Source organism: Synchiropus splendidus, chromosome 4 (genome assembly GCF_027744825.2).
Source record: "Synchiropus splendidus isolate RoL2022-P1 chromosome 4, RoL_Sspl_1.0, whole genome shotgun sequence".
Taxonomy (NCBI): Eukaryota; Metazoa; Chordata; class Actinopteri; order Syngnathiformes; family Callionymidae; genus Synchiropus; species Synchiropus splendidus.
This window is the reverse complement of record NC_071337.1, coordinates 6,252,940-6,280,535: the sequence shown is the minus strand read 5'-3', so window position 1 is coordinate 6,280,535 and position 27,596 is coordinate 6,252,940. Positions and strand designations below refer to the sequence as shown.

General features: G+C 44.4%; 1 protein-coding gene across 16 annotated transcripts in view; it reads right to left on the bottom strand.

Annotated features, from left to right (window-relative positions):
- Nucleotides 1-27,596, bottom strand: part of pleca (plectin a) — a 93,156-nt gene that overhangs the window by 25,809 nt on the left and 39,751 nt on the right. For 5 of the 16 annotated variants that reach the window (XM_053861456.1, XM_053861457.1, XM_053861459.1 and 2 more), the window contains 6 exons: nt 7,887-7,948; nt 5,295-5,384; nt 5,010-5,039; nt 3,530-3,607; nt 3,311-3,403; nt 83-249 (listed from right to left, as the gene is read on the bottom strand). In XM_053861456.1, the coding sequence (XP_053717431.1) occupies nt 83-249; nt 3,311-3,403; nt 3,530-3,607; nt 5,010-5,039; nt 5,295-5,384; nt 7,887-7,948 (520 nt within the window). Of the gene's footprint in view, nt 1-82; nt 250-3,310; nt 3,404-3,529; nt 3,608-5,009; nt 5,040-5,294; nt 5,385-7,886; nt 7,949-9,542; nt 10,062-15,364; nt 16,493-21,703; nt 21,979-25,630; nt 25,978-27,596 lie in introns of those variants that run through there. The other 11 variants (XM_053861461.1, XM_053861465.1, XM_053861467.1 and 8 more) reach the window with 8 other exon arrangements.

Below are 27,596 nucleotides of genomic sequence, written 5' to 3'. Positions count from 1 at the left end.
TTTTCATTTCAGCTGTCATGTATTGAAACCGAAACAACTCATTTCATTTGGCTTGTCTGGCGGCCGGCGGGTACTCGCTCACCTGTACTTGTGTATGATGGCGTTGAAGAGCTTGCCGTCCCTCCAGCTGGTGGTGAAGTTGTCGCAGCGCAGACCCTGGTAGCCCTCCACCATCCGCTGAGACCACAGCAGCAGCTTCTCTTTGGCCGTCATGTCGTCCGACTGGCCGTTCACCTGGATGTCCGATATCTGGAGAGGCCATGGGAGAAGTCACGGACTGAGCTTTTCAACAGTAAAATCTCTTCTCTTTTATTTATTTGTTCATTTTTAAAGTTACTGCAGGCTTCCTTGGCCTTTAAAAAGAATCCTTCTTCGGTGAGATGTTGACAATATCAAAGGGAACGGCCCAAAGGAGAGGTTGATGGTGGTAATCTACGGGAGTGCTACAACATTCACTGCTTATTATAGGCTGCCTTGGACAAAAGTACCAGCTAGCTGAATCACACAACTGCAGTTATCCAAAATACCAAGCTAGCTACTGTAACAGTGCCTCTCTGTATGTGAAGTCTGCCGTCCAAGCAAAAACAGGAATGAGAATCTCAGGGAGGCGACGTGACGAAGAAAGACAGTGATGAAGTATGTTGCCGATGGAAGAAGAGGAAGACATTTAATAAGGTTCATGAGTGCGGTGAAGATGAGCGGTGGGACTGAACAGTAGGATGGTCAAAGTGGCTGGTTTGCCATCACCATATTGTCTTCTGGGCTCGGAGTTTCATAAAATGAATGGGTGAAAAATTTTCAGTATCAGCACAACGAGTCTACAGCTGCATTCTGATTCGTGAATTAGCCAAACCTAGGAAAATATCACTTCACCATGGGACGTCAGAGGTGTTAACTGTGATGTGCACACAGTAAAGAATACCAGTGAATGTTCCACAGGTGGGAAAAAGACATGGGAATTGACAAGAAAAAACTGTTATAGCGCATTAAAATGGGATGGGCATTTCACTTTACTCTGAGGCCGTGCAAAAAAAACCAAAAAAAAAAACAACGTAAGAATCAATAAAAAAGAAAAAAATCGGCCATTTTGCAACTATGCTTATAGTCGTGCACGCACAGAATTACCAAAACAAACACGGCGGGTAAGGAGCTCCAACCAGCTGCGTCTTTGCTAAAGGTGTTTGGCGTCATGTTGGGTTCCACCGGATGTCCAGAAACACCGAGCTGGACAACGCAAACTGTGTGCAAGCATTGCAAAACTAAGATCTAAGCTTGTATTGTTGGGCATCTCCCAGGGATCACAGACACACGGAGCAGTCAGTTATGCACAGCCGTGCTTCTCATACACAGCAAGTTTTTCACTGAGACATGAAGAAGACATAACAATGGTGGAAATTCTCTGTTCTCCAGTCACAATATATTTATCGGCCTCACTGCCAACCACCTCCTACAACGCTGCCACCATCTCGTCTTTTGTGCAAGAGGTACATTATCAATCTTCCACAGTCACCATGTCGGTTTTGGAGTTTGCCATTTTGACTGTGGGTTGCTGCCTGTGGTGGATATATTGGTGAACAGCAATAACAACGCAGAATGCAAGGACGCATGCAATCAGTGATGGTTACATCATTTGAAATGGACAGGTACAATTTTGTGTGTAAAGGAGGCATGAATGGGTCTGTAGGGAGCCTTGGGATCAGATGCCCCAGAAGGCCTGTCTTTGGCACTTAAAACAGTTTGGTGTTTTTAAAAGCATTTTTCAATTCAACCTGAATGGCATCAAAAGAGCGCTGAGAAAGGAAACTTTATTAAACTTAAACAAGATTTGCTTTGATCGTCGCTTCATTTCCGAGTTTTTAACCGACCACATGTTTCGTCTTAGCTGCAACACCAAGTCAGAATCCGATGAGTCACCGACGAAGTATAATTTTACTTCTTCTAAGTGAGGAAAGGGCGGCGGTTGGAAAAATGGCATTTCTTGGTTCTGCAATTGAGTTTCCTGTGAGGGAAACCCTGGTGTGGCACTCAACATGTGGTCAAGGAGTGACTCAGAGTGGAAACTGGACCTCCACCCACGCAGCCTCCTAAAAGCCTTAAAATCGCTGGACCAGAACCCACGAGCTCAGCGGAAACACTCCATTGTTTGGAGGTCGCGTCGCGCGAGCCAAGAAAAAGGGGGAATTTGGTTTGTTTAGAAAAATTAAGAGGCGCCCGGTGACTTTCTTTTACGACGCACGTTTATTTATGCGCAGCGAGACATCCTTAAGCAACAGTGGGCGATGTTTTCTCTCGGTAGCTGGGACTCACCACTCCCTCTTATTCTCAAGGAGCAACTGAGTCACACGGGATGAAGACAAACTTCTCAATATAACCAGGACGCCTGCCAAACCCACAGCCAGAGACCGCTTTAACAGCTTCTTTTCTCAAATCCTATTTAGTGCCGATTTCTCAAACGACAAGCTCCCGCAAAGGGCCGGCACATCGAGAACCTTCAGGAACATCTACGACTACTAGTGTTTTCGGAGCGCTCAGGGCCATTCAGGGGCCCTCACATACCACTGTCACTCACAGGATCCCCCATAAACTGTTTCGCTTCAGGTATACGTGGACTACACGCAGCTCCATCGTGGGCCACCTTTACAAACCGCTCATACTTCAACTGCTCATAAATGATATAAAGCCTCAAACTCTACAATCCTCAATGCACTCTCAGAAAGTACTTGTCTTTGCGGGAACCCCCCTACTGGCAGGACCCAGTGTAGTATTCCTAGAATAACTAAGGTGCAGCACGACACAGCTAAACCCTGATAGCATCACAGTTAGCTGAGATAAACTCCTACAGTCTTAGAGGAACTCAGTCCTCCTTCCCAATGCTTTAGATGGGTCCACATAAGGCCACTCCCATCTTCAGACCGTTCAGATCACCAGTAACTGGGAGCAATTCAAACACACTCAACTACCGAAGACATCAAGCTCCTCCGGAGGGAATTGATTCTAAGCTAGCAAGGCAGAACATTTGACTCCAGAATGAATTAATCCATGTTCCTATTGTGGGGTTTTGTTCTCATCCTGAAGCAGCAGTTGCTGCTCATTATGAGACGCAGCGAGTGCTTCCAAATAGGAAGCAATTGGAACTTGAAGATTTAAACAGGAAACAGTGTCAAGTGTCGCTAACTGCACTGGCAAAGCAAACAAAAGTCAATGAGGGCAATGGATTCTGAGTCCATGGGTCTACTAGCCGTCCGGTCATCATGAGGCACAGCAGCAAGTTGACAGCATCTAAGTAAGAACGCGTCTGGAACAGTTTTACCTGGAAGTGCAGGATGATCGTCCATATCAGCCCAAGGGTCAGTTTCGGGTTTCCATCTGCAATGTCGTCGTTTCTGATGTTGACCAACTTCACCTACAGTTGAAAGAAGGTGTTTAGTTGCAAGATAAATACCATTTTAAAATACTTCTGAGCCATGTGGGGATCAGCGCTTCATCATCGATGAAAATACAAACATGCATCCGTGCTGTTTATACCCACCTGTCTATGTTTGAGGAAGTCCAGGGCGATCTGGACGTTTTGCAGCTTGTGGAAGCGCATCCGGCCTTTCTCTCGCGGCTGCAAAAGACGACACCTAACCATCAACAGGCGGCGAGAGTGAGCGTCCACACACACATCAAAAGACACCATGACTGAGGAACCTTCAATCACCTTTCCAGTCATGGTCTTGGAAAAAGAAAGATTTAAGAAGCCAAAATAAAAGGGTGATTGACACTGAATGCCTCCACATAAAATGAATGGAAGTGTTTTTCAAGGTTTTGCAAAAGCACGGTTGGGTTTCAGTGTGAACTGAAGCTCTTTACCATCTGAACGCTCCCACAAAGCTCTCAAGGTTCTTGGCTGCAACTGTCAGAGTTGAACTAAGACGCACAGATTCCTCAAAACTACACTATGATAAAATATTAATGGATTTTATAGTGTTGCAGTGCCAGTGAAAGAAGCTGACAATAAAAGTATTCACTGTTTTCTCTCAGTTTCAAGTCGACCTACGTTCCTACTCTCAGCAACATCAGGGCACAGACCAAAAGATCACGGGTAGGAGCCAACAAAAGGAGTACAGAGTTCCGTCATTCCTTAGAGACTAAGAGTAGAACCACTGCTCCTCTCCCTTGAGAGGCTCCTGTGGAGGAGGTTTTGGAGAGGAATTCCATGCATGTCCAAATGGGAGGAGGCCTCGGGGCAGACCCAGGACACATGGGGAGACTATGTCTCTTGGTTGCCCTGGATTTTTGTCCAGAAGTGGAGCTCTTAAGTGGAGAAAGAGTCATCCTCCACGTCCCTACTTCCAAGATAGAGAGATGGACCCTCAGATGGTCCTCAACTTGGATGCTACATATGTCCACGGGGGTCCTTTCAAACTTTAGCTAAACTGCTGCATTAAGACAGGGGTATTTTTGGTCGGCCCTCTTCCCACTGGTCCAGAAAACAGTGTGTGATCTGTGTGAAGATGAAGGGACGAGCTCGTGAGATGAAAAAGCACAAGCATGAATGACCATGATGACAGTAACTGAGGTGGATGTGTGAGGGTTGACAGATGCAACAATCACGGAGGGAAGGGCGTCCCCAGCTTCCTATTGTCTGTGTGTGTACTGACAACACCAGTGACTAGGGCTGGTGATGAAGTTCATTGATCACAGGAAGTCACACGCCTTCATTACTTTAGGCCCATGGCTGTTTATTTAAGGGGAGCTAACCGGACACTTCAACAGAGACCTTTTTCCTCGGCACTCTCCCTCTGCCTCTGCACAATCTGGCTTCCCCATGTTAAGCAATGTGTCTACGGTACAAGGCTCGGTACCAAGGTGGAGCTACGCTACTCAACTCTGGACTCGAAATGGAAGCGACAATGTCAGACACAAGCAAAGGTGGTGTCACTGTCATCATGCACTGCCCAGGTGAGCAGGTGACGCATGCTATGCTGGAGGAGGCGGCGGCCAACCACGGTCCCGGCGCCACTCACCAACCGCAAGTTCCTGAAAAGTTCCCTCGTCTACGACAGCAAGAGCATTGCGAGAGGAAGGCAAGGGGGGCAAAGGACAGCAGACAGGAATTAGATAAAGAAAAGGGAGGTCAAACAGGTCAGTGTAGTCAGATGGAAGCAGAGAATGAAAATTAGTCTACTGTTGAACTGGGTGCAAAACCTCAGAAGCAAATCTCCTCTGAGACGTAACACGTGCCGGAGTCAAAGTGAAACCAGTTCAGCGTGACATAAACATGGGAACTGATGCAGGTCGGTGCAGCTCACCAGTGTCTCTCCAGACAGGACCTCCAGCAGGGAGATGAGGTTGTGTCCATCTCTGAGGTCCTCGTACAAGTCGCTGACATGCCGCTGTGCCTGTGGAGAAGATGAGAGGTAAGTAGCGGTAGCAAAGGGAACTCGTGCAAGACAAACCACAGCAGAGCCTGTCATCTAAAAAAACACTCCATTCCAAAGACCCTGGAAATTTAGTAGGCCATTTTCCGACATCAATAACGGTTGAGTCCCGAACACGCTCTCCGACAGAAAGCCTCTCAGAGAACATCCTTTTCAGGCCATTTTAAAGGATGTCACCTTCATCACAATTGTGTTGTTTCGTTTTTTTTTAGCCAAATTCCAGCTGAACAAAGCAGTGAAAGTTGCGTGCAACTTGAAAGGTCACAACCTTTTCAAAGCCTGTAACTTAAGGGGCGTGAAGTCCATCACGCAAAGGGGCCAAAACGCTAAACACAGTCCAAGTCCAGGAGCGTGATGTTAGTCATGGGGGCTAATTTTAGCCTGTCAAAATGCTCCCTCAAACTGCTCATTGAATCCCCCTCAATCTGTGTCAGTTCACGGCTCAATTTAAGATCTTCACAGCTGTTGAACAACCGAGCCTGAACACTGCACGAGTTGCTGGTGGGACGGATTGGAATCTAACTCCAAGCCAGCTGTTCTCTAAGGCTCTTGCAGGTCAAAATAAATGAGCAAATTTGATCCCTGGGCCTCCAGTTTTTATTAGATCAGATGGCCTTTATTAGTCCCACAGTGGGAGTTGTAGAGGGAGATGAAAAACAAAAGCAAAGAAAACCTTTCCCACCTACAAAGTGGGTGACAAATGAATGTTCACATCACAGTTTGGGTCGATTAGAACGGAAGAATTGGTAGCCAGAAAAAAATCTCAAAGGCACAATCCACAACAATTGCAGAGCAACCACAGAAAGAAAACTCAGCAGCGCCACCTCCATGTTGTGAGCAGACATGCAGGCAGATGGGAACCTACCTCCGCCTTCCAGTGCTGGTGAACGAAGGAGAAGATGAGGGATGGAGAGAAGAAAGAGGTCGATGAGAAAAGATAGACGGCTGAAGTGCGGGGAAACTAAGGAGCGTAACGTCGGTTCAAGAGTAATGATTTTAGCTTGTGATCGAGGGCGCACAATGGAGTGCAGATGAACACAATGCTCCTTTCATAACTCATTGGATACATTTGCGAACTTGGAGGAACAGTCAGGTTTTTCATTCTGCCAGACCTCAATTGCCGTGCGGCGAGCAGCACTCGACTTTGTCGACAGTGAGAGTGTTCTCTTTTTCTCATCATGTGATCCCAAGATGCTGCTAGTGTGAGTCATCGTTTCCTCAGGAGCTAATGAGTCACTGACCAAATTATTCTTATTTAGATAAACGTCTGATTGAGGTTCTTGCTTCAGGAGATGCCACAATAGCTGACGTGTCTTGTGAAAGAGCAACGTTGAGGGATTTTCAGTCGGATGCTTGGGATGTGCTTCGGCTATACGGCCATATTTATTCAGTTAGTTACATTGACAACATCAGTATCACTAAAATGTAAAAACAGCCTTCAGTTTTATTCTATATTATTATTCTTGAAAGACAACGTTAGAACGTTAGTGTCTTTCATAGATACCTACTGAAAATGATTACAAATAACTCAAATATTGCAAAAGTACCAACTACATTGCGTTCGACTGATTTTCTTTTTATTATTTAGTTATTTTTTGAGAAGAAATAATCCTTCTTTGATGATTTTTTAATGTCATTTTATTTAAAAAACAAAACAAAACTACCCTTTAAAATACAAAATTTACACATCTATCGTGTTTTTTTTTTAAAAAAGGAACAATAGTTGTATAGTAGTAAGAGCATAAATTCATAAGATCTGACAGTAATATAAGTAATATAAAAAATGTATCCGATTTTTTAGAATGATTTATCAATAAAAATAGTAAATAAAGGGCGTAGGAGGGTGGTTTTATTAGTAGACGGTACTGTTGAAGTTGAAGTTTGAAGTACTCCAGCAGTGAAAAAGCTAGATGTCATCCCAGTCACACGGAGGCGCTCGCAGTTGGGGGCCGTAAAAGTCAAACAACTGTTTTCCATTTGCAAACCGTTCTGTTGGAAAATAACCTGGATGAAGACTTGAGAGGAAAATGTACAAAACGTTCAAAACCAAACGTGAACAATGAGTGAAGAAAAGCTCACGACTAGACCTTGTGAGGGTTTATCTGAAAGCGTCTTATCTTCAAAGCTGCCCAAAACTAATCCAACCTCCCAACAGACAGACCAAGTGTGGCACAGTGCAGGACCTCCCTGCTCCCCAATAGAGCCCCCAGGACCCACACCTTGACCGTCTGGTGCCCAGATGTAAGTCCCTGCACTGATCCCCACTTGCTTTGGCTTTATAAATAAACGCGTATGTGAGGTGCAATAAATCAGGAGCAGGTTTTCATGAAGCAGATGTTCCAGATGCTTTCCAGAGGTAAAATAGGGCACAACAGAGGTCGATGCCCGAGTTGTTCCTCCGCGCTCCGATCAAATGGAACCACATGGTCTGACAGAAAGGCTACTGTAGCTGAAGCATCCTACCTTTATAAGGTGCTTGTTGACCCATTTCGTGAAGGTCTTCTTCTGAACTCTGTCCCGTTCATCTGTGGAGGAAAGACACGTGGAATTAATTTCAATCCCTCATCGGTTTTCATGGCGTGATCAGCGATTGATCCGGACCGAAGCAGCGCACGTAGACATTTGTTTGCACACAGCTTTGGTCTCTTGACAATACTTCGAATTCGCATGTGAAACCAACTCAGCAAGTGCTCAGCTTCTCACGAGTACTTCACTTTCTAAACAGCTTCCCTTTCACTCTAACATCAGAGTCATCTCCACCCATTCCACCCTGCCTGCACTCTCTTCTTAATCGCCCTTCATCCCTCAGGAACACTGATCCCTAATGTGTCAACTGCTTCCACTACCTTTACTTCCTCTCATTCACACGTATGTATTCTGCCCTGATTCTTCCGACTTTTATTTTTCTTTCCTCCTGACTCTCTACAAATCCCTATATCATTGGCATACATCATGGTCCACCTGGACACCTCTGAAGCTTCAAACAGCCACTTCATACTTTACATGAAAGCCATTAAAAACACTTCCATCACAGTAACCGTTTTCCGTGGCGATGCTGCAGGCCACACTTCACTCCATTTGTTCGGGCTGTTGTGAGTCTTTGGCACACGTCCGTCAACACAGAAAAGTGAGGGTGGTGGTACTGAGGGAGGCTCCTCAGTCATCACCACCATAAAAACAAGTTGCGCCCTGTCGGACTGTCACTGCGTGATTTTCCACTCTCATCATGTCAACAAGCAAATTCCAGCAGGGAAGGAGCTTTGGCTTTCCATGGTCCCGAGGGTCCAACAAAAGACGTCAGGAAAAAAAGATTAGCGCACACGTCCACGGATGGGTGTGTCGCTCCTGGACTAGTTGTTCGTCTTTTTTTAATCTAAAAGGTAGGCAGGTAGTCCACTGATGTTTGGTTACACTTTAGATTAGGGAACATATATGACCATAAATAAAGTACTTATTCGTGTGTGTATCCGCAACATGATATCCTGTACTTAATCTTTATAAAGTACTGAATTGTGTCTTTTAAAGATGATTTTTTTGCCCTGTAGTGGTCACTGAAAGTTCACACTAAACACTTTGAGCTAACAGTGTTTCATGTCATTCATCACAATGGCAAACACCAGGCCCGGGTGTAAAATACTGCCAAAATATTTTACGTGGCCGACAATAATTTAAGAGTTAGCGCGGCTTTAACAACATAATTTCCCCAAAACATGATAAGGACGATATTATGACTCAAGATTATGACGTTTGCATAGAAAAAATCCTGTGACATTAAACCAAAAATTTGCCAAATATCGAGGATATAAAAGGTAAAGTGCAAGTAAGTTCCAATACAAGGTTGTAATCATAACAAAATGTGTGCAACTCGTAAACTGAATTGAAATGTTGTACTAGTAATGTAGTAACTGGTGTAGCCTGATACCATGAGGGTCCCGGGTTACACCTCAGTGTATATACATCCACCATCTAAAGTTTGCATTGGAGCTGTCCAATGAGAAGAGGGAAAGAGGTGATTCATGGAGGGGTGTGGCTGTGGTCAAACCACTAGCCAGTTAGCTCAATAGATTTTTGACCGATTTAGCAATAACGCTGGTTTGCAAAGTAAGAAAGTTAACCAACCTTTCCTGTACCCCGTAGCCCTGAGGTGCCCCTGGTAGAGTCCATCCTCTATAAAGACCACGTCACTGGACATGCTATCGGTAGAGTAGTTTCTGAACCTGGGCTCCATTTAGTCAGCCGTCTTTCTGATCCTCTGAGCCGCGTGGAAGCTTCACAACATCTGAGCAAGAGGGAGTGCACTAGCCGGAGATTCAGTTCCTCAAGTCTGCTCTCTCTTCTCTCCAGCATCGACTACCCATCTCTGTGTCTCAACAGCACTTGCAGAATTCCTGCCCTCAGGCGACCGTGTCAAGATCTGTCATTCTTCACAGAGCAATGCAAGGAACAGAGAGAAGGAGGGACGACCCACCCACCACACCTCGACAAAGACCCTCAGTCTGGCGAACAAACAAAAAGATAGCGGCTGGCCTGCCACTGCGTGTCACTTTGATGTTTTAAATCACTGTTTTAAACTTGTATGATGGATCCTGAATACTTTAACCGTTTTCACTCGCTCACCTCCTCACACTCTCCTCCCTCTTCTCTCCAGCTTCCTCTCCACCTCCTCTTCACTCTCACTACAAATCACTACATCCTCATCAAACATCATAGTACGCAGAGACTCCTCCCTAATCTCTCAGTCCATCATCGCAGTGAACAAGAAAAGGCTTTCATTTTATGTATTTTGACTGCAAAGCCTTAATCCTAGCATATAATGACGAGAAAGTAATGAACTAAATGAACTAGGAGAATGTTGCAAACTTTAGATTGTGTTTGTACTGAAGTGGTGATGCATATCAAATGGTCAACAGGTAGGATTTCCACTTTGCAACAAGTAATGTCCAGAAGTCTTGAACGCATATGTTGATGTAGCCAATGTTACTACGTAGTAATTTAGATCCACATATAGTTAAATTGTTCATGCTCTCTTTACATACGTAAATGTACACATCCAAAACTATGTTAACACCACCATGTTACACGTGTTCTTTATGTTGGCATTGCTGCTCACCAATATATCCAACAGGAGGAGCAGCACAGAGTCAAAAGTTTACGACAACAACAAACTCCAAAACCAACATGGCGACTGTGAAAGAAGTATCGATCATGTAGCTCTTGCACGAAAGAGGTAAATGGAGGCAGTGTTGTAGAAGGCTGTGGTCAGTGAGGCTTAAATATATCGTGACTGGAGGACGGAGAATTTCTGCCATTGTTATGTCTTCTTCGTGTCCCATTATAGCTACAAATCAGGTAGTAACAGCAACACTGCCCCCGATGGTTTCCAGTGGTACTGCTCCGTTTGGTCCGTATCTGTAAGCTTTGTGGAAATGTGCAGAAATACGGATGAAATTAACACAGAGTGTGGACAAAAAGCTCCGTCTGTATCCCGGTCCGTACGTAACGTACAGCATAAATGGACCTTAAGGAGGACTGGGTGAGGAAAGAGACTCGGTCGATTCCCTCCACACGTTTGTCAGTCGAACTGTGACCTGATCGGGGAACCCTCCAATGAGTCCGTGGTCTCTAGCTACAAGTACCTTTAAGTCCAAGCCCTCAACAGCCTGATGGAGGGATACGCCGCAGAAAAAAAGACTGTTTGTCCTCTGGAAGACTTTCATCTCTTTCTCACTCCAATTTCCCCTTATTATCTGTGATTTAAGCATGACAGCATCCAAGACAGCACCTGTTTCCACTGGAGTCCTGTGCTTGTTCGTCCCCTGGGCTCCTCTCTTGTTCCCTCTGTCCTCCTCCAACAACCAAAAACTCTCTTCAAATTACCTATTCCATGTACAGTCCACTGACAGGTGGGATCTACGTGACACTGTATAAATCAGTGTAGTCATGTGTTCAAGTTACTTTACACCTCAATCTGAAACGGATCAAATTGCCGCCATGATGGCTTCCAAACTCCTTGAATAACTAAGTCCTCTGAAAACACCTGCAACACCTTCTATCAGGTTTCAAGGTAGAGACTGACACGAAGGTCCGGACGGGACATTCTCCAGATGCCGGCGAAGGGCGGGGACTTGTCAAGACATGATGAAATACAAACGCTAAAGTTGCTTTCCAGCCACGTTACGATTTATAAGACAAAAAAAGAGAATTTATTTATTCCACCGTTCTGTTCAAGTAAACATGTTTTGAGTAATGCCATGAGTGCTGGGTTACCGAACTGATAACTACCTTCATTCCTCCCAGGACACACCCTTCTTCCAGCGAAAGGGACCCTGCCTTTAGAGATAACACCCCTGGCCCTCAGAACAAGTAGCAGCATGTGTTATCAGCCCACCAGGTTCAGGAATGTGAACACCAACCAGGTTTCATCTGGTGTGCAGGTTTATTTTGGAGGGATGGTGGAATTTAAACCCTGACAATGCAGGAAGGAACCTCTGCCAAGGTGATGAGTCTGCGCTCCGAGGCGCTCTGGATCTGACCCAACATGGAGTTGGCAGCCAGGAGGGCACGACACGGGACGACACCGAACTGTCTGTCATAACAGCTGCCAGGAATGAGCGCTCCGACACCAGTAAATCACGGGTTCAGCTTGAGAAACCAACCGCAATGATGGAAGGTATAAAGTACATGTTTACAGCCAAAGCCTTCAGACACAATAACCTAATTATACCACAGAAAAAAAGAGACACAAATATGCATGAAAGAAGCAAACACTGAGCTGCTGCACATTAATAATGACGATGTAGTACACATGTCAGGCCTGCATGTGGCGCTGTACAGTCAATTAGAAAGGGGGTAGCACACACCCATAAAAGCTATATATATATATATATATATATATATATATATATATATATATATATATTAGGGACCATATATGACGATAAATAAACTACTTAATGGTACATATATTGGCAGCATATTAGCCTGTAATTTAACATTATAAAGAGTTATGTGATACCATATATAAAGTTATATATAAAGTTAAAATTATTGAATGCAAATCAAGAGTACTTATTTACTTATTTTTCCACAGGAGGAAAACAAATGTGGAAAGTATGAATGAAATGATGAATTGAATGAAATGAAAATTCGAGCGACATTGACAAGGTTGAGTGGTTATCATGGGTCACCCTGGACTTAACATCAACAAAGACATCAGAGAATGTCGGCCAGCAATCCTGTTGGTCCATGTCCTAATAATGGAGAGGCGGAGTTCTGACACCATCACCTGCCCTCTGTAATGTCAGAAAAGCAAGTGATGGACTAGTATTACACATTAGCTCATGTGCTCATACACACCATGACAAGCATCAGGTCGGTCCACTGGAACACCATTGAAATTCAAGGACACCACACCAGAGCTACAGTTTTTGAGGCTGGCCAACTTAAAATCAACCACATTTGAATGAACGTGTTGCTTAAAACAGGAAAGGAGAATCTGACAAATCTCACATTTAAATTGAGTGTTGGTTTCTGTGATGTGCAAACACAATAATCTCAATCTCAATCTCACACATGCCACGCACTGAAAATACATTGTGTTATATAACTTGAGCGAATCCATGTCCATAGTCCACTGATGTCCAGTCTACTACGGTGTAATGATGACTGGACCTTACACTTGACTCTGCAGGTCTGAACATAAAGGCAAACTCCACCTGAACAGGTGGGAAAAAAGCGGTTTGGCTCCATCTTCTGTTTGAAAAGTGACTCTCCCACAGGGTTGCTTAATCCTCTTTAATGCCTAACGCGCTGGACGCAGTCCCCGACGACGGGGAGGAAAGTCCAGGGTTAACTGGGGACTCTGAGTATGAGGGCTGTCACTTCAGCTGCAGGGCAGCCTCTCAGTGGTTGCCATAGCAAAAACAAAACCATCGAGTTTGAAGAGGAACACTGAAGAACTGAAAGTTTTGAGGTCACAAACGCAGAGTTTCACTTTTGCGATCAAGGTCGAGCACACACGGAATGTTTACCCACCTCAACGGCTGCTGGCTGGTTCAACCGTCACCAGGCATCCAGTTGCGTTGGCATGGCAACCGCAGTCAAACACCCAGACACACACTTTTCCGGACAATCTTTTCATGATCTATATACTGTATTTAAATAAGTCGATTGAGTCATACTTTTCTTGAAACCCAATGATGAGGAACCAACGTAGCATAATATGAATAGATGCTTAGCAACGGAAAAACTTTTTCAGTTACTGTTGCATTCGCTAAAGCATAATGTGAATGTGTTCAATGGTGATTCTAAAAACACTTTTTACATTTTGTTGTTTCCATGCATAGAAAGCCACGCTACTCCCCTAGAGAAGAGTGTTTTTTCAACCAGTGTTCCGTGGCAAATAGTCCGCCATCATTGCCAAGAGTCTGTAGCCAAATATTTCCACAAAATGAAAGGCATTTTCAAGCTTTACAACAAGCTTTGGCCGAGGTTCCATTGTTGGTGCGCCTTGGTATTTTTTCAATAAAAAGAAAGGTGCCAAGGCTTTAAAAAGGTTTTGGGGGATCGGGAAGTCTGGACCTCTTGGTTCTGGCTGTTGTTCAATATTGACAATATCCAGACAGCAAAAGACATACATTGTATTACGTGGATTTATGGTCAGAACTGGTTGAAATTTCAACGCTGATCCAGTGTTAGCAACACTTTATCCCAAAGTTATTCCAATGTTTTTGTTATCTAGGTAGCATTTCATCACTTATTATTGAACAAGGGTGTGTTCTTCGACAAGAATCCAGCCCATCTGTTTAACAAGTCCTGAATGTGAATGCTAATACTGAGAAACTGAGCCGAGACTTTAATGGAGAGGAGACATCACATAAGCTCATCACTCATTTTGTGTGAGACTTCTGCTGTTATTATCATGGTGTGTCGAGGTGATGGTTCCTGTTAGTGGCTTCTAAATAGCTTTGGATCCTCAAGTTGCCAACAGTGAAACACGCTGCCTCTGATTTAAATAGTCTCCACACCTGTTTTTAATGGCCACCGTTATTTAAAGTAAATCAGACAAGAATAGTGGTTGATCCCTCATGGCTAAAATAGTGTGACACTGACTAGTGCAGGCGGGATGTGACTGTCAGCAGTGTTGGGGTCAGTGCATCTCAAAAAGGCATTCGAAGTCTGTATGGACTTCAGCTATGAAAGAAAGGAGCGATGCCAGCAGAGCTCATATTTTTCAAGTGAACTTTAGGGTGGTTTCCATTTGTATTTATTTCAGGTTATTAAATACCTGTGACTCTAGAGCTTCCCACTCTTTAACAGAGCTCTGTACAGAGTAAAGGTGAGTTCCACTCACCTCCAGACAGAGGAGTAGTTTCAGCGACAGACTGCTGTCATTGTCCTGCTCCACAGACAGACTGAGGAGATCGTTCCTCCCTCACGCCATTCGGCTCTTCAACATCTCTCGGGAAGGACGATAAAATGGACACTATACACTCTAGACTCACTACACACTCACACCAAAGACACACGTGCACTTTAGTTCGTGACACACACACACATTCACATGCTGAACTGTTGTTATTTATTTTAATTTCCTATCTGTAGCATTTTTTTTTTTTTTTTTTTTTTTTTTTTTTTTACTTGCTCTTATGTTTCCACCTGTCATGCTGCTGGAAATGGGAATTTCTCTTCAGAGATCAATAAAGTATCTATCTATCTATCTATCTATCTGATTACCATAATGACATAATAGCTAGAGCACCTCTCTGTTTGCATGGAATAAAGCGAGCATGAAGACAGGAAGCATCTCTCAGATTCTCTAAAAAGAAGACGTCAGGAGAGAGTTAACCACCCCCCCACTTCCACAACAACACCGCCCGCCCCTCCCCTCCCTCCCTCCCTCCCTCCCCCCGCGCGCACTCGGATGGAGAGCCGGGACTTACCCACGCAGCACATGCGGCTGTGGAGATGCGACACCACTTCCCCGCTGCTCATTTCGTGGATCAAGTTCATTTTCCGGTAGGTGAAGGCCCCGCTGAGCCCCCTGCGCCAGGCAGGCTCGATCACCGTCTCCTCCATCCGCGCCGTCCTTCTGCGTGTGTTCCCGCTGCAGCGCCGGAGAAGCGCTGCTCCGCGCTGGTAAACGCCCCCTAAAGTTTCTCCCCCGTCTGGTTCCAACCCACGGAGGCTTTTTTCCCTCCGTCTCTAGTGAAGCCACATGGAGGGAACAACACACACGCGCGGTCGTGTCGGATTGCAGACTGTGTCACCTCCTGTCCGGCCCACTTTTTTTCTTTCAGAGGGAACCGTCCTCCGTGCGTAAAGGCTGTGCCACCATCCAGAAATACACGCGCGCCCAGAAGACCAGCTTCAATTTAGCACCTGCTGATCTCCCTGCGTTATATAACCTCCACGGACCCTCAATTCGTGTCGGGGCGAACTTTTCTTTAGGTTCGATCGACGACAGAACCGCCCGCGGGCCGATGGCGCATACTTTCCTCTGCATTCCACGCAGCTGTGGATCATAAATCTGCGCACAAAGACATGTTTGTGTTGCGCGCCCTCAACAGAACAGGCGTCATATAAAGGTTTCATTGGCGGGGACTCAAGTTGCGATCAGTGTGTGAATGAAACGACTTACATTAAGTGGGAGTGGCGCCGAAAGTACAGTGTAGAGGATTAGAATGAAGGGTGGATTATGACTAGAGGTGAGGCAATTATGACTGAGAAAGTGTTGAAATTGTACATCAGTAGACGGCAATCTTATCTGTAAACAACTTAATAAGAGGGATATAAAAGTTAGATCATGATCCAATGTATTACAATAACAAAAGTTCACTAGGAATATTGTCGAGCAGCTGCTCACAGGCGATAAAAAATGTCCAACAAGTCTCTTTGTAGTAAAATATAGAGCTAATGAAAAGCTATTTTCCAAAGTCAAAAAGAAAAGGGTGACCATGAAAGGTCAGGGGTCACCCTGGATTCCGTCTGGAATTATGACATCACACTCAAGCACAGAGGACACAGACATTCTAAGTGATGGAAAGGAATCTGACTGACCTCAGTCCAACCAAACACTAGCTGCTGACGAACTGCAAGACTGATCTGAAAGAACTGGACCGCTGGTAAGAAGACAGATGCAGATATGACATACCCAAAAGACACACTACATTTTGGACGGGACAATGAGTCGATCAGAGAATTGAAAATTTGGTTTGAAGCTGGAGAACAAAGACTTGACGCTTAAAACAGTTTGAACGTCTTTTAGAAGAACGTGTTGCATCATCAGTCCTGCTCTCTCCATAGCAATAATAATGAAAAATTCTAACTGCAAACAGTAACTCTGGCGGAACTGTGGATGATACGGACCAGCTGTTTTTACTTTTGAAAAGTCAACTCCTATGTCAAAGTTTGTGTTTTGACATGTGCTTCTACGTGCAAGTATGACGGGACTAAGTCCAGGGATCTCAGGCAGACATTTCTCAGGGTTTCCGCCACTTGCTAAGGCTCACCGCCACGGCTGAATCACTGGCGCAATGCCTTTAGAAAAATGATCTCTTTTAAGGCTGAAATCTGATGACATCAAAAGTATTAACATTAAGTGGAAACGTCGAAAAGGGTGGGTACCTTAAAACGCATCATTGAGGTGGACATGACGTTTTTTTGGCTTGTTTTTAATGGAAAACTCTAGACAGAAACCTCATAATGTCCGTTGTAGGCGGAACTCAAGTCACACATTCCAGCCAAAGATATAAAGAGCTGCCTATTAGAGAGAGGAGTGTTTTTATCATCACCAATTCAATGTTCAAAACGTTCCCCTCCAAATCATTGTCTCTCCATCGCTTCTTGACTGGCCGCGACACTGAGGGAATACAGAACAGACACCGACGGTGCTGATGATGGAGCCACATCTGCAAGTCAAGCTGACCTGATCCAGCAGAACTTCACTCAACAGTGGTCCTTACAGGCACCCAGCAGCCCCTGTTTAGCGTAACAAGATAACAGGCTGTAAGTAGTAAACGTCTCCATTAGCAACGCTGAATATGTAATCTGAAACTGAAAATTATAGTCATCAGTGACCTCGACTCGGGGAAGTCACTGGGAAGTGAGCTTGCGCACGTAAAGTGAGTTCTGCACATGGACACACGCTGACTTGGTTCAGTAACTGAGTTAAAAAACAAGGCACTAAATAAATGGTCACAGACAACATTGTAAAGTTTTGTCAGGGACTGGAGGGTGATTGGCTGAGGGCACCGGGTCACAGGTCGTACAAGGTCAGGAAGCGCGTTGTCATGAGCCCCACCTATCAAAGGTGGTCCAAGGACCCGGGAAGGAGTTACCAGGAAAGTGCCACAGATGCCCTCATCAGTTTTAAACACTGAATAGTTGAAAAAGCTCATTCTGTTCCGGATGAACAGCATCCCGTCTCAGTCACTGCAGACAAGGAAGCGTGCCAAACCCGACCGGCCACAGCAGCAACTATGAATCATGCCGAGCTTGATTCAAGATTTTACATTAGCGGTGATGGTGCCAGTCTTCATCCTCTTAATTTTTCAGGTCATATCACATCGTAATCTCCAGTGTCCCATCACATGACCCACAACAAAGTGCTGCCTTCAGGGCTGCAACAGAGGACTCACAGATAAGATCCGTGATCAAACTTTCATGCAAGCTTGTCTCCTGCTGAGGTCAAGTGGGGACAACAGCAGCATTATTTTTCCATTTTTTTGATGAACTAAGAGCTCTTGTTCAGTGAGCAGACAGGAAAGTGAGTCACGGCCAAGACGCAGTGAAACCGGACCCACAGTCAGCTGCATTGGTCCTGGCCCACACGGGACACTGGCACAGAGCTGGGTGTGTCTTCCTCAATAAAACAGAGGATCTCAATGCAGCACTAGACTACAAATATATCCTGAACCGACCAGTTGTTCTGCTAAGCTACAAGAGTCCAGGTGAAAATGGCTCTTTAAAAACAGGATAAGAGTTTCAAACTTCTATAATAACAAGTTCAGTTTGAAGGACAATGTTTGATACAAGTCTGTCTTTATCACAACACTCGACTCCTTCAAGGTCCAGAGGATAAGAACTCAGTGGAGGGAGACCAGGGCCATTCACCCGACGCTTGTTTTTAATAGTTGCTAGGACACGCAGTCGGGACCTCATGTCTCCAGAGAAGATCTACAACTACTGGCGAGTGAAATAGTTACTGAGCTTTTAATAAACATGCCTTTCACCCACTTTCCTCAAAGGCACCTTGTTACTTCCACCTGCGACCACGCAACGCTGGGCTAAAAACATGAACGTGACATCACCTCCAAATGCTCTTCTACTTCCTTTAAACTGATTATTTAACCCACAGACTGTTACGGAAGCAGCAACCTGAGTCGAACTGATGTAAAGGGTGCAGACCTATTTGTCTGGGAACAGAAACCTGATCACTTTGGATGCAAATAAACATTGACAGAAGGTGCAGGCAGCCGCGCTATTTGCTTGTAGGTCACCAGTTAAACCAGTTTCACCACGCTAAGATGATTCGGGATAAATACTGCAGAACAACATTGACTGCCACTAGTAACCTATTTTTAGTTTCCGTTAAGGCGCAGAACTCCACGCTTGAAGGTCACCGAAGACTAAAATGTCCCATCACAACTGCCCTCTAGTTTTACTGAGGCAGCCACTATGTCCTTTAGACAGAAGAATGAACCTCAAAAGCAATGTCAAAATAGGAAAATTTGTTTTCATTCATGGTGGTCAACAGGGCTAAGACGGCAGATTTGAAGGCCAAAACATTCAACGGTTACTTTTGGCTTTATGGTCCAAATTTCTCCCACATTTTGATGTCAAATTTGTGTAGCATCATAGCAACTGTCCGCAGACTCCCATTGTAATCCCCGTCAACTGCCGAAAAACCATCCCGATCTCTTTGTAACTGCGGTGAAACCATAGATGATATTGACAGTCACTTTCGAGGTGGACTGTGGAGCTACATTTAAGGGGTTGAATAATGGAGTTAGCTTCCATGAAGGACCAGCACGCTGAGCTCCGCTAATGAAGGGAGAGTGGGAGCTCGAAATTTTCAGTCATGACTTGTCCTGGGTCAAAAGAAATCTATCTGAATCCATGTCCCTCTCCACGGCCTGATATTGATTCATGAATCACTGAATGTATCTACCGTGTGCAGTGCATCCTGTAGTTTTAACCAGAATGTAAACATTAGCATTTGTAATACTCCGCCAGGCAACAGGGTAGAAGAATATCTTTCATATTCAAGAATAGCAAGTCGATCGTTCGTGGCCAGAAACAGTATTTTTATATTCCTTGGAGTTTAGAGTCAATTGTCGTTAGTTTGTTTCGGGAACGGACTGAGAGTGAGTCCGGCCTGGTCAATAGGTCGCTTCGCAGCTCTGTTAGCATTTTAGCTTGATGTGGTGTTGTCGATGTATTGCTAGCTTGATGATACGTCGATGGGTCAGTTTATCTTGTTTTGAATAATATGGGGGAGAAAATCTGCACAAAAAAATACGAAAAAAATAAAACATTTAAGACACAGTGTCCAGACACCTTCCTTGACACCAACCAGGTGAGCTATCCCTCCTAATGCTAGGTACTCAAAGGTGGAGAAAATATTGCCATGGAAACTCTTCCTGAGGAGATAAGCTTTTCATCGATAGGATATTTTACTGTATGTTAAAGTCATTAGCATTAGGTCTCTCAAAAGATACAACTTTATATCTCAATTAATTGTACTAAAGCTGAGTTAATTCACGATTAACGGCAAATTAATTACACATTTTGCATCAGTTCTGAATGTAACTTCAATGCAGATGTTGTCGACACAAGTTTGTCACCTGCCACATCAACCCAACATAACATGGAAGCATACCATTGTGAACATTATGGCCACCAGTCCTTTGAGTTAGATTGACTGTCAACATACATCTATTGACGGCCCCAGTTACCAATAGCATACGTGAGTCGTAGCCCATGTTTCAGCTAAAGAGGTTTATAAAAAGTGAGCTTTGATTTGATTTTGAAAAAAGGCCATAATCTTTTCAAAGCTGCTTCCTGCTCAGATACCGTTGCATTCCAGTTGGAATGAGTTTCACAAGAAAGGTGTGCCCTCCCGCACCTCCTCAGAGTCGCAAACAAAGACAAAAGAAAGGTTTCCTGGTTCTTTTTGCACATGTACCGCAAACCACGCCGAGATGTGACTTCAGGCTACTTTGCTTCATCTACAGACAGAAGTCATTTGTGTAGCTGGTGGCCAAACTGGTTCCTCCTAACAGCTTCTGAGCCGCAGCAGACAGAGCAGCCATGCTCCTCTCTCGCCGTCCGTCACTCAATCATAACCTTTACGAAGCCTGCGTGAGCATTTTCGCCCGCAGAGGCGTGTTTGACGTACACCACTATGGCTGGCTGTGTCAACAGCCAGAACAAAGGTCTGATGGAGGGCGTGTCAACGTAAAATCCACAAATACTTGGAAGACCTTCACAGTGCTCCTGATGCATGTCGAAGGACATGTAAACCAGTGGAGCGGCATTGTTTTCTGCTCTGGAGAAAACACATTAGCTTCAGAATGTCGTTGGGGTTCTCTGGGAGGTGAACTTTAACAATCGCTCTAAAACTTCAAAGACCATGACTAGCATGCCTGCAACACTCTACAAGCAGTGAGCTATCTTGAGAAGTGCAATTATATACGTCGTAAAAATGATTCCGTCTGAGTTTGTGGACTAGATCTGGGAGGTCAAATCTTCTCCAAAGCTCTTATGACCTTCAAAAATCACCTGAATGAGGAAGGCAGCGGCTCTACTCTGAGTGTCAAGCAGATCGCTACTAAAGCCAACAAGCAAAAACCATCTAAAATAAAAACTTTTGCCTTTAAACTATAATAACTATGGTGCATCTAGGAATGTTGTGTTGCATTCAGTGGCAGTCCAGATATTCAAAAATAGATCTAAAAGGTCTTAAGAAACGGATGGCAACAGATAACTGGTAACAAGAGGTGAAGACACAGAAGCTCTGAGGCCACACCTCCAGAGCACTCGCCTCATGCGTCATCATATAACCAGTGGAGAGCAAAGGGTTAAGTTCAACATCTCCATTCCACAGGAAACTGAGACACGCAGAGGAAAAAGAGGGAGGAGGGGGGGTTGAGTGAGCGTGCATGCTTCTAAAACACAGCAGCGGCGAGCGGAGAAGACGGATGAAGACAGCCGGCAACACCAGAGCAACTTTTCCTCCGCTGCTACTGTCTAAGAGTATGAAGCTATTCTCGCCTTACCTTGATTCTGCCGAAGTCTCCACCTCCAAACCAAGACCAAGGTAAAAATGTGACCCGCAACCACCAGGGTCGGGAATACATTTCCAGGGGGAATAGCCGGCATCGGGCCCGGGGACAGAGTGGGGCGTCCACAGCTCTGAAGACAGGTGGGAGGGCCGACATGGGACGGGGGTTGTGAGGAGGGGGGACGCACCTAGAGGGGTGGCGGCCTCCCGGACATTAAAACAAGAGACGAGAGTTTGACAAGAGAAGGACGAAAGAGCACACACCTCCCGCTCCAGCCCGGTCCCTGTGACTCACTCCCGCCCTCCTCCTTCTCTCTAATTTCAACACGCACAAGATCTGCTCGGCGGCCAGTGGAGACAACAGTCAGGGAATGTGGCGCTTCTCCTGTACTGCGATTTCTCGCTTCTTATCGCCTCTAGTTAATAATACACCAGGCTTTCTGGTGACGGTGAAGGTTGTTAGCTTGAAGCTACCTCATTTGGTTTATGTTTCTAAATACGCACTTCCATCCAGAAAACAAAACAACTTCTTTTGCTTGCTGTACCTTTACACTCTGATAAACAACAACAAGTAAAAATACTGAAGTCAACTGATCTGTCAAAACATTATGACCCTTTGAATTAGTTTCCCTTTGCAGAAAAAAACCCATCTCTTGTGAGGTGTCTGCGGCAGTGGTCAGTACCTAGTGCAGGCTCACACTCTACTCCAAGCCCCGCCCACAGCATGGAAACATGACTCAGCAGACCTTCCTACTCACCTCTGGTAGTGGGATCTCTTTAGCGTCAAGAGCTTCATGACTGGTTTTCGACGATCGAGTACCACAAGCAAAGAACTGCACTCCTGCTCTCATATCCTCCCTTTTCTTTTCTTTTTCAAGGAGACTCCTTGGCTCATATATGACAGGTACTGACCACTGCAGACGATCAGTGACCCATAAGAGCTTTAGAATCTTTTTCTTGTCCCGGTGAGGTACAGCAATGGGAGGAGGACCGGTGCGAACCCAGGACACGTGACAGAGAGCTGCCCCTGTGACTTGACCTTGGCTATGTGGTGGATAATAGATGGGTGTTTTAAACTTTTTTTTATTTTGATATTTTTTGATTCTTTCATTTTTTTCCCTTTACTTGAGCCTAAACCTTATAAGGTCTCAGAAAAAAAACTGTTCAGCTCAAATGTCTGTATCACAAGGACAGAAGGAAATGTTGCACTGACGCTAACCCTGATGTTTCTTTTAAGTATATTTCATTTTATTTACGTATTTATTTTTGTGCCAACTTAATTACAATTTTAATTGACCTTTCACATTTCTTTTATTATTTAAATTTACTACATTTGCTAAATTTTTTATTTCTCTGAGTTTGAAAAATAACAATAACTATTTAGAATATTCCTGCACCATTAGTTAGTGATGTGATGCGAAGGACTTTATGAAGTAAAACGTTCATTATTTAGCGAAAGAGCTCCACCAGCTTCTCTCCACATACAGTTTTTCCATGAACCTTTTTTCGGCAAATGTTCCACTTGGGTTTTTCATGAGTCATGGATCACAACCCCTCAACCCCTCCTCCCCCCCTCTTTCTTTTCCACATTTTATTTTTCCCCTGGCTAACTATACACTCTCATTATGTAACTCCACAATGTTTCCGTAATTGCTTCCATAAGCGCGGACAGCACAGTGCTTCTCTATAAACTTTCCAGAAATGAAACCTATAACCTTGCAGCGTTTAACAACCGAACGTTCCAAAAATCCCGGCTTGGTTGTTTGGTTTAACTCCTAAAAGGGGCTTCATACTGCAGCTCCATCCCCATACCACGAACAACTAAAAGTGTTCTGGCTCTGCTCTCACTGGAATCTGAGTGAGAGAAGTACGCTCGACTCTATGGTAGGAAAACTGGCATTTAACTCCAGGAATACAGTGGTTATTTTTTTCCACAAACTAAACAGGGAACATGCTCCATTTTCCATCCCACACATCTATTAAATTACCATCAAATCACATGAAGAAACACATACAAAACTGGAATTTGGGGTTCATGTGTGTCTCTTAAAAACATGGGGACAGAACTTTTTTCATCCCTGTGATGCGTACTTCAAATTATTTAAGGTACTAAACACAGAATTCATTAAATAAATAAAACAAATTAAACATAATAAATATAATAATCATTATTGTTATTATTAACAAAGTTGCAGGCTCTAAAATAAGCTCCAAAGGGGCGGGTTTAATTCCATTAATGTAGCTGTTCTAATTGTGCAGGAATTCTTGTTCACACCTTAGACAAGATAAACATCTATTACCCTGAATAAACTACTTATTCATATGTGCATTAGCATCACATCAGCCTGAAACTAATCCTTATAAAATAGTGAATACTGTCTTGTTAAGAGTGCCAAGTTCACTGTGAACAACACCATAATTACCGAGTATTAACCATAACTAGCAAGTAATAAGCTTATTAATGGTTAATATGTGTTTGATCATCTATACTGCTACATATTTCTTGATAACGGGTTCGATCCATAGACCAAAGACGCTAACCCAGATCTCAGATTTTCACTTTTGGAGTCTGGAACGTAACCCTCATGATGACTGAGGGAATACTGTATCTAGTTTTTGCTTCTTCCATACACTGTAGAAGTTTTGAAATGGAGCCCAACATCTCTTTATTCCACATGTTTATGTACAGAGCAAAAACATCTACAACAAATTGTTCAGGAATGACCTTGCTGTCTTGCTGTACTCTGTCATAACACCTCTTAACAAAGATACTGGAAACATGAATCCATGGGCGAGTTTGCTGGGAGACGCTGACTTTATTGTTGTGGTGTTTGTGTTGCTTGAAGTTTAATTTTTACTCTAATATCCTGGACATTCAATTGCACTATGATCTAAAATGTCTCTTTGTATTGGAGATGCTTCTCATTTCGCCTCCTCTATTATTAAAAGGGCCTCAAGGACGAAGGAATTTTCCAAAATTAGAAGCCTTCAGATGAAACTCTAGCCATCAAACCGGAAAATTGCTCGTAATTGCAACCACTGTCCATCACAGCACAACTGGTCGCTTCACAAGACCATCTGCCCGTATCAAGATCTGCACACCGAACCACCGGGCAAACAAAGACTCTGCCAACGTGTCTGAAGTCGAGACAGCTCGAGTTTGTGTGGCGTCACTTCTGTCTTTGAAGCTCTGACACGAAACCTGACGCCAGAACCGCTCTGGAGGGAATGACACGTCACATGACAAGTGACACAGAACGAGCCAAAATAGATGTTGAATGCCCCCTGGCAAAGGCAGGAAATGTTTATAGAGGGAGAAAAACGCCTTTCCTGGAGGAATCATGGCTGGTGAGAGTGCAAAGACAGATACGCTGTTTACTTCCTGTCCTCACCGAGGCTCCTTCACTTCATTCATTTAAGGGCCCTGAACAGTTTCATCTTACTGCAGAAAGATATTCCGCCACTGTACTTCCATCTTTCAAAACAGCCACAGCTGTATGGACTCTGTCCTCAGTTGAACCCCTTTATAAGCACAACCTTAATCAGTTCCAGTCAAAGCAGAGAGGCTACAGAGGTGCACGGAGGAGAAAAACTCCATCCACCACTCCCTTCAGTGGGAGGAGTCGGCCAACTCCCACTCGCCTCACATGGAGCACGACTCCTCGACCGTTCCCATGTTGTGACGGACGATCAATACCACAACACTTAGGCTCAATCCAGCACAGAGAATCTCTATTAAATCTCAGTCAAAACTGCAGCAGTCCCGACAAGCTGGTGGCTTAGCAGCAGGAGAAAGCCCAGATGGCCCCGCAGAAGCAACCTCTCCCCCCAACATCAGTGAGAGATGGAGGCTTCAGAGGGCTTTAGAACTCTCAGGCAACTGTTCAACATACACCCAGAAATTCAGTGGAAGAGCACCTACCGTCTGGAGGGACCGGGCAGAAACAGCAGCACAAGTCCATCTTCTCTTTTCACAACTTTGAGAGGAAATAGTGAAGTGCCAGAGACAGCGTTGACCTCACTTCATCGCGCGCTGATAAAAAAAAGGAAAAAAAGGAAAAAGGCGCAGGGGGGCCGTGCTAAACCGGACAAGGCTGGGAAGCCAGGCTGAATAGTTGTGATTGAATTTGTGAGGCTTTCCTTAGTGGAAACAGCACCTCATGCGCGGTGGCTTCTGACGCTGGACCGGGTCCATGCGCTCAAAGTCTCCGGGATCGGAGCGAGACAAAGAGCGGAAAACATGTGTTTCTCCAGCTGTAACAAAGACGCCTCTGTGGAAGGAGCAAGAAAAGCCGGCGAGCCATTAAGCCAGGGGGCAGATGTTGGTAGCGGCCGAACAAACGGTGACCAATAACAGGGAGAGCAAATATCATCGGAGGTGCAGCTATTTTGGGTCGGAGATAAATCTGCTATAATCAGTGAACTCCTCAAGTGTCCTGCTTCTGCTGTCTTTGACAAGCATGACAGGAGCAAGGACACAGCGTGACTGCTCGGAATTCCACTTCCAGAAAACAAGAGGCTTTTCAGGATGACAAAGTGAACAAGTCAACAATTAAATCCTCTTATGTGCACTTTATCAGGACCTTTTCCTTTCTTTCTCCCCTGAACCAGAAATGGAGAGATTACAGAGTGAAAAATGTGCGAGGTTGTGAGGTTGTTTGCTCCTCAGGAGGGCAAATGTAAAGTGGCAGTGATGAGTGTGACACCCAAAACTAGACTGTCATACAGTTTGTGCTGGAGTTCTGTGAGTATTTATTGACATTTCAAAGGCTACATGCTGGACAAAGCCTTGCTCTGGGTTCAGATTTCTGGTCGGCTAAAATGCTTTGACGACGGAATGCTGCTCTTCATCTGCAGGTTTAGAGCTTAGTAACTTTGTTTTTCTGTATGAACAGTTTATGAATTGAGTTTTCAATAGTGCCTCTTTGTTTGCGTCATTTTCACTGACATCATAGGATGTCGTCCTCTCAGGTCTCTTTACGTGAATGCCATCGTCCATCCCATCCATCCAACAATCATCATCCATCCATCCACTCATCCATCTATCAATCTATCATCGACCCACCCACCCATCCAGCCATCCATACATTCATTCACATTTTAGTGCATATTAAGGTAGGATTGAATTTATTATTATGACAACTGTGTGTGAGACAAAACTAAAGCTACAAAACTAAATAACCAGAAAACAAAGATTAAGCTTATATAAAGGAACTTCTGCAGTGCAGTAGACCACATGATACAATGTGATGTCATAACCCAGCGATCCACGAGGAAGATGAGTAAACAAGCTCGCACTGACAGACGGACAAATCCAAGTTTAAAAAACCTGGAAAAACAAGCGTTTGCTCGGAGGTAATGTGTGCAGAATGACTCCGCTAATAATATTACAATGTGATTTATAACAAATAATCATAAAACCAGTAATAAATTACCCCTAACTCAAAGCCTCGAACAGTAACAACAATACAGTTATTTGGTGGCAATATTCAGCCTATTTCAGATGCGTCACACTTTTTTTTTGGACCCACCGATGGCGCTTGAGCAGCTGAAATGAGTCTGCATGATTGGCATGCCATTGCTTCCCATTCAGTTGAGAATTGCAGAGAGAAATGTACAGGTATAAGTGCTGGTAGAGCAATGATAAGTCATGTGACCCTCACCTTGGTTCTGCCTTCTTCAGCCACCAAAGCAAAATGATACAATGGACTTGCCACCACAGTTCATTGGCACAAAGCTGCAGTGCAACAAAGGAAGAAACTAGACTGCAAGTGGTCATAATGTTCTGGCTAGTCATGTGTATCATGCAAAAAGTTTTGCACCAAAAGCAGCCACAGCGTTTTTATATCTAAAAAGCAAACAGCACAAGAGACGTGGGTTATGACGAT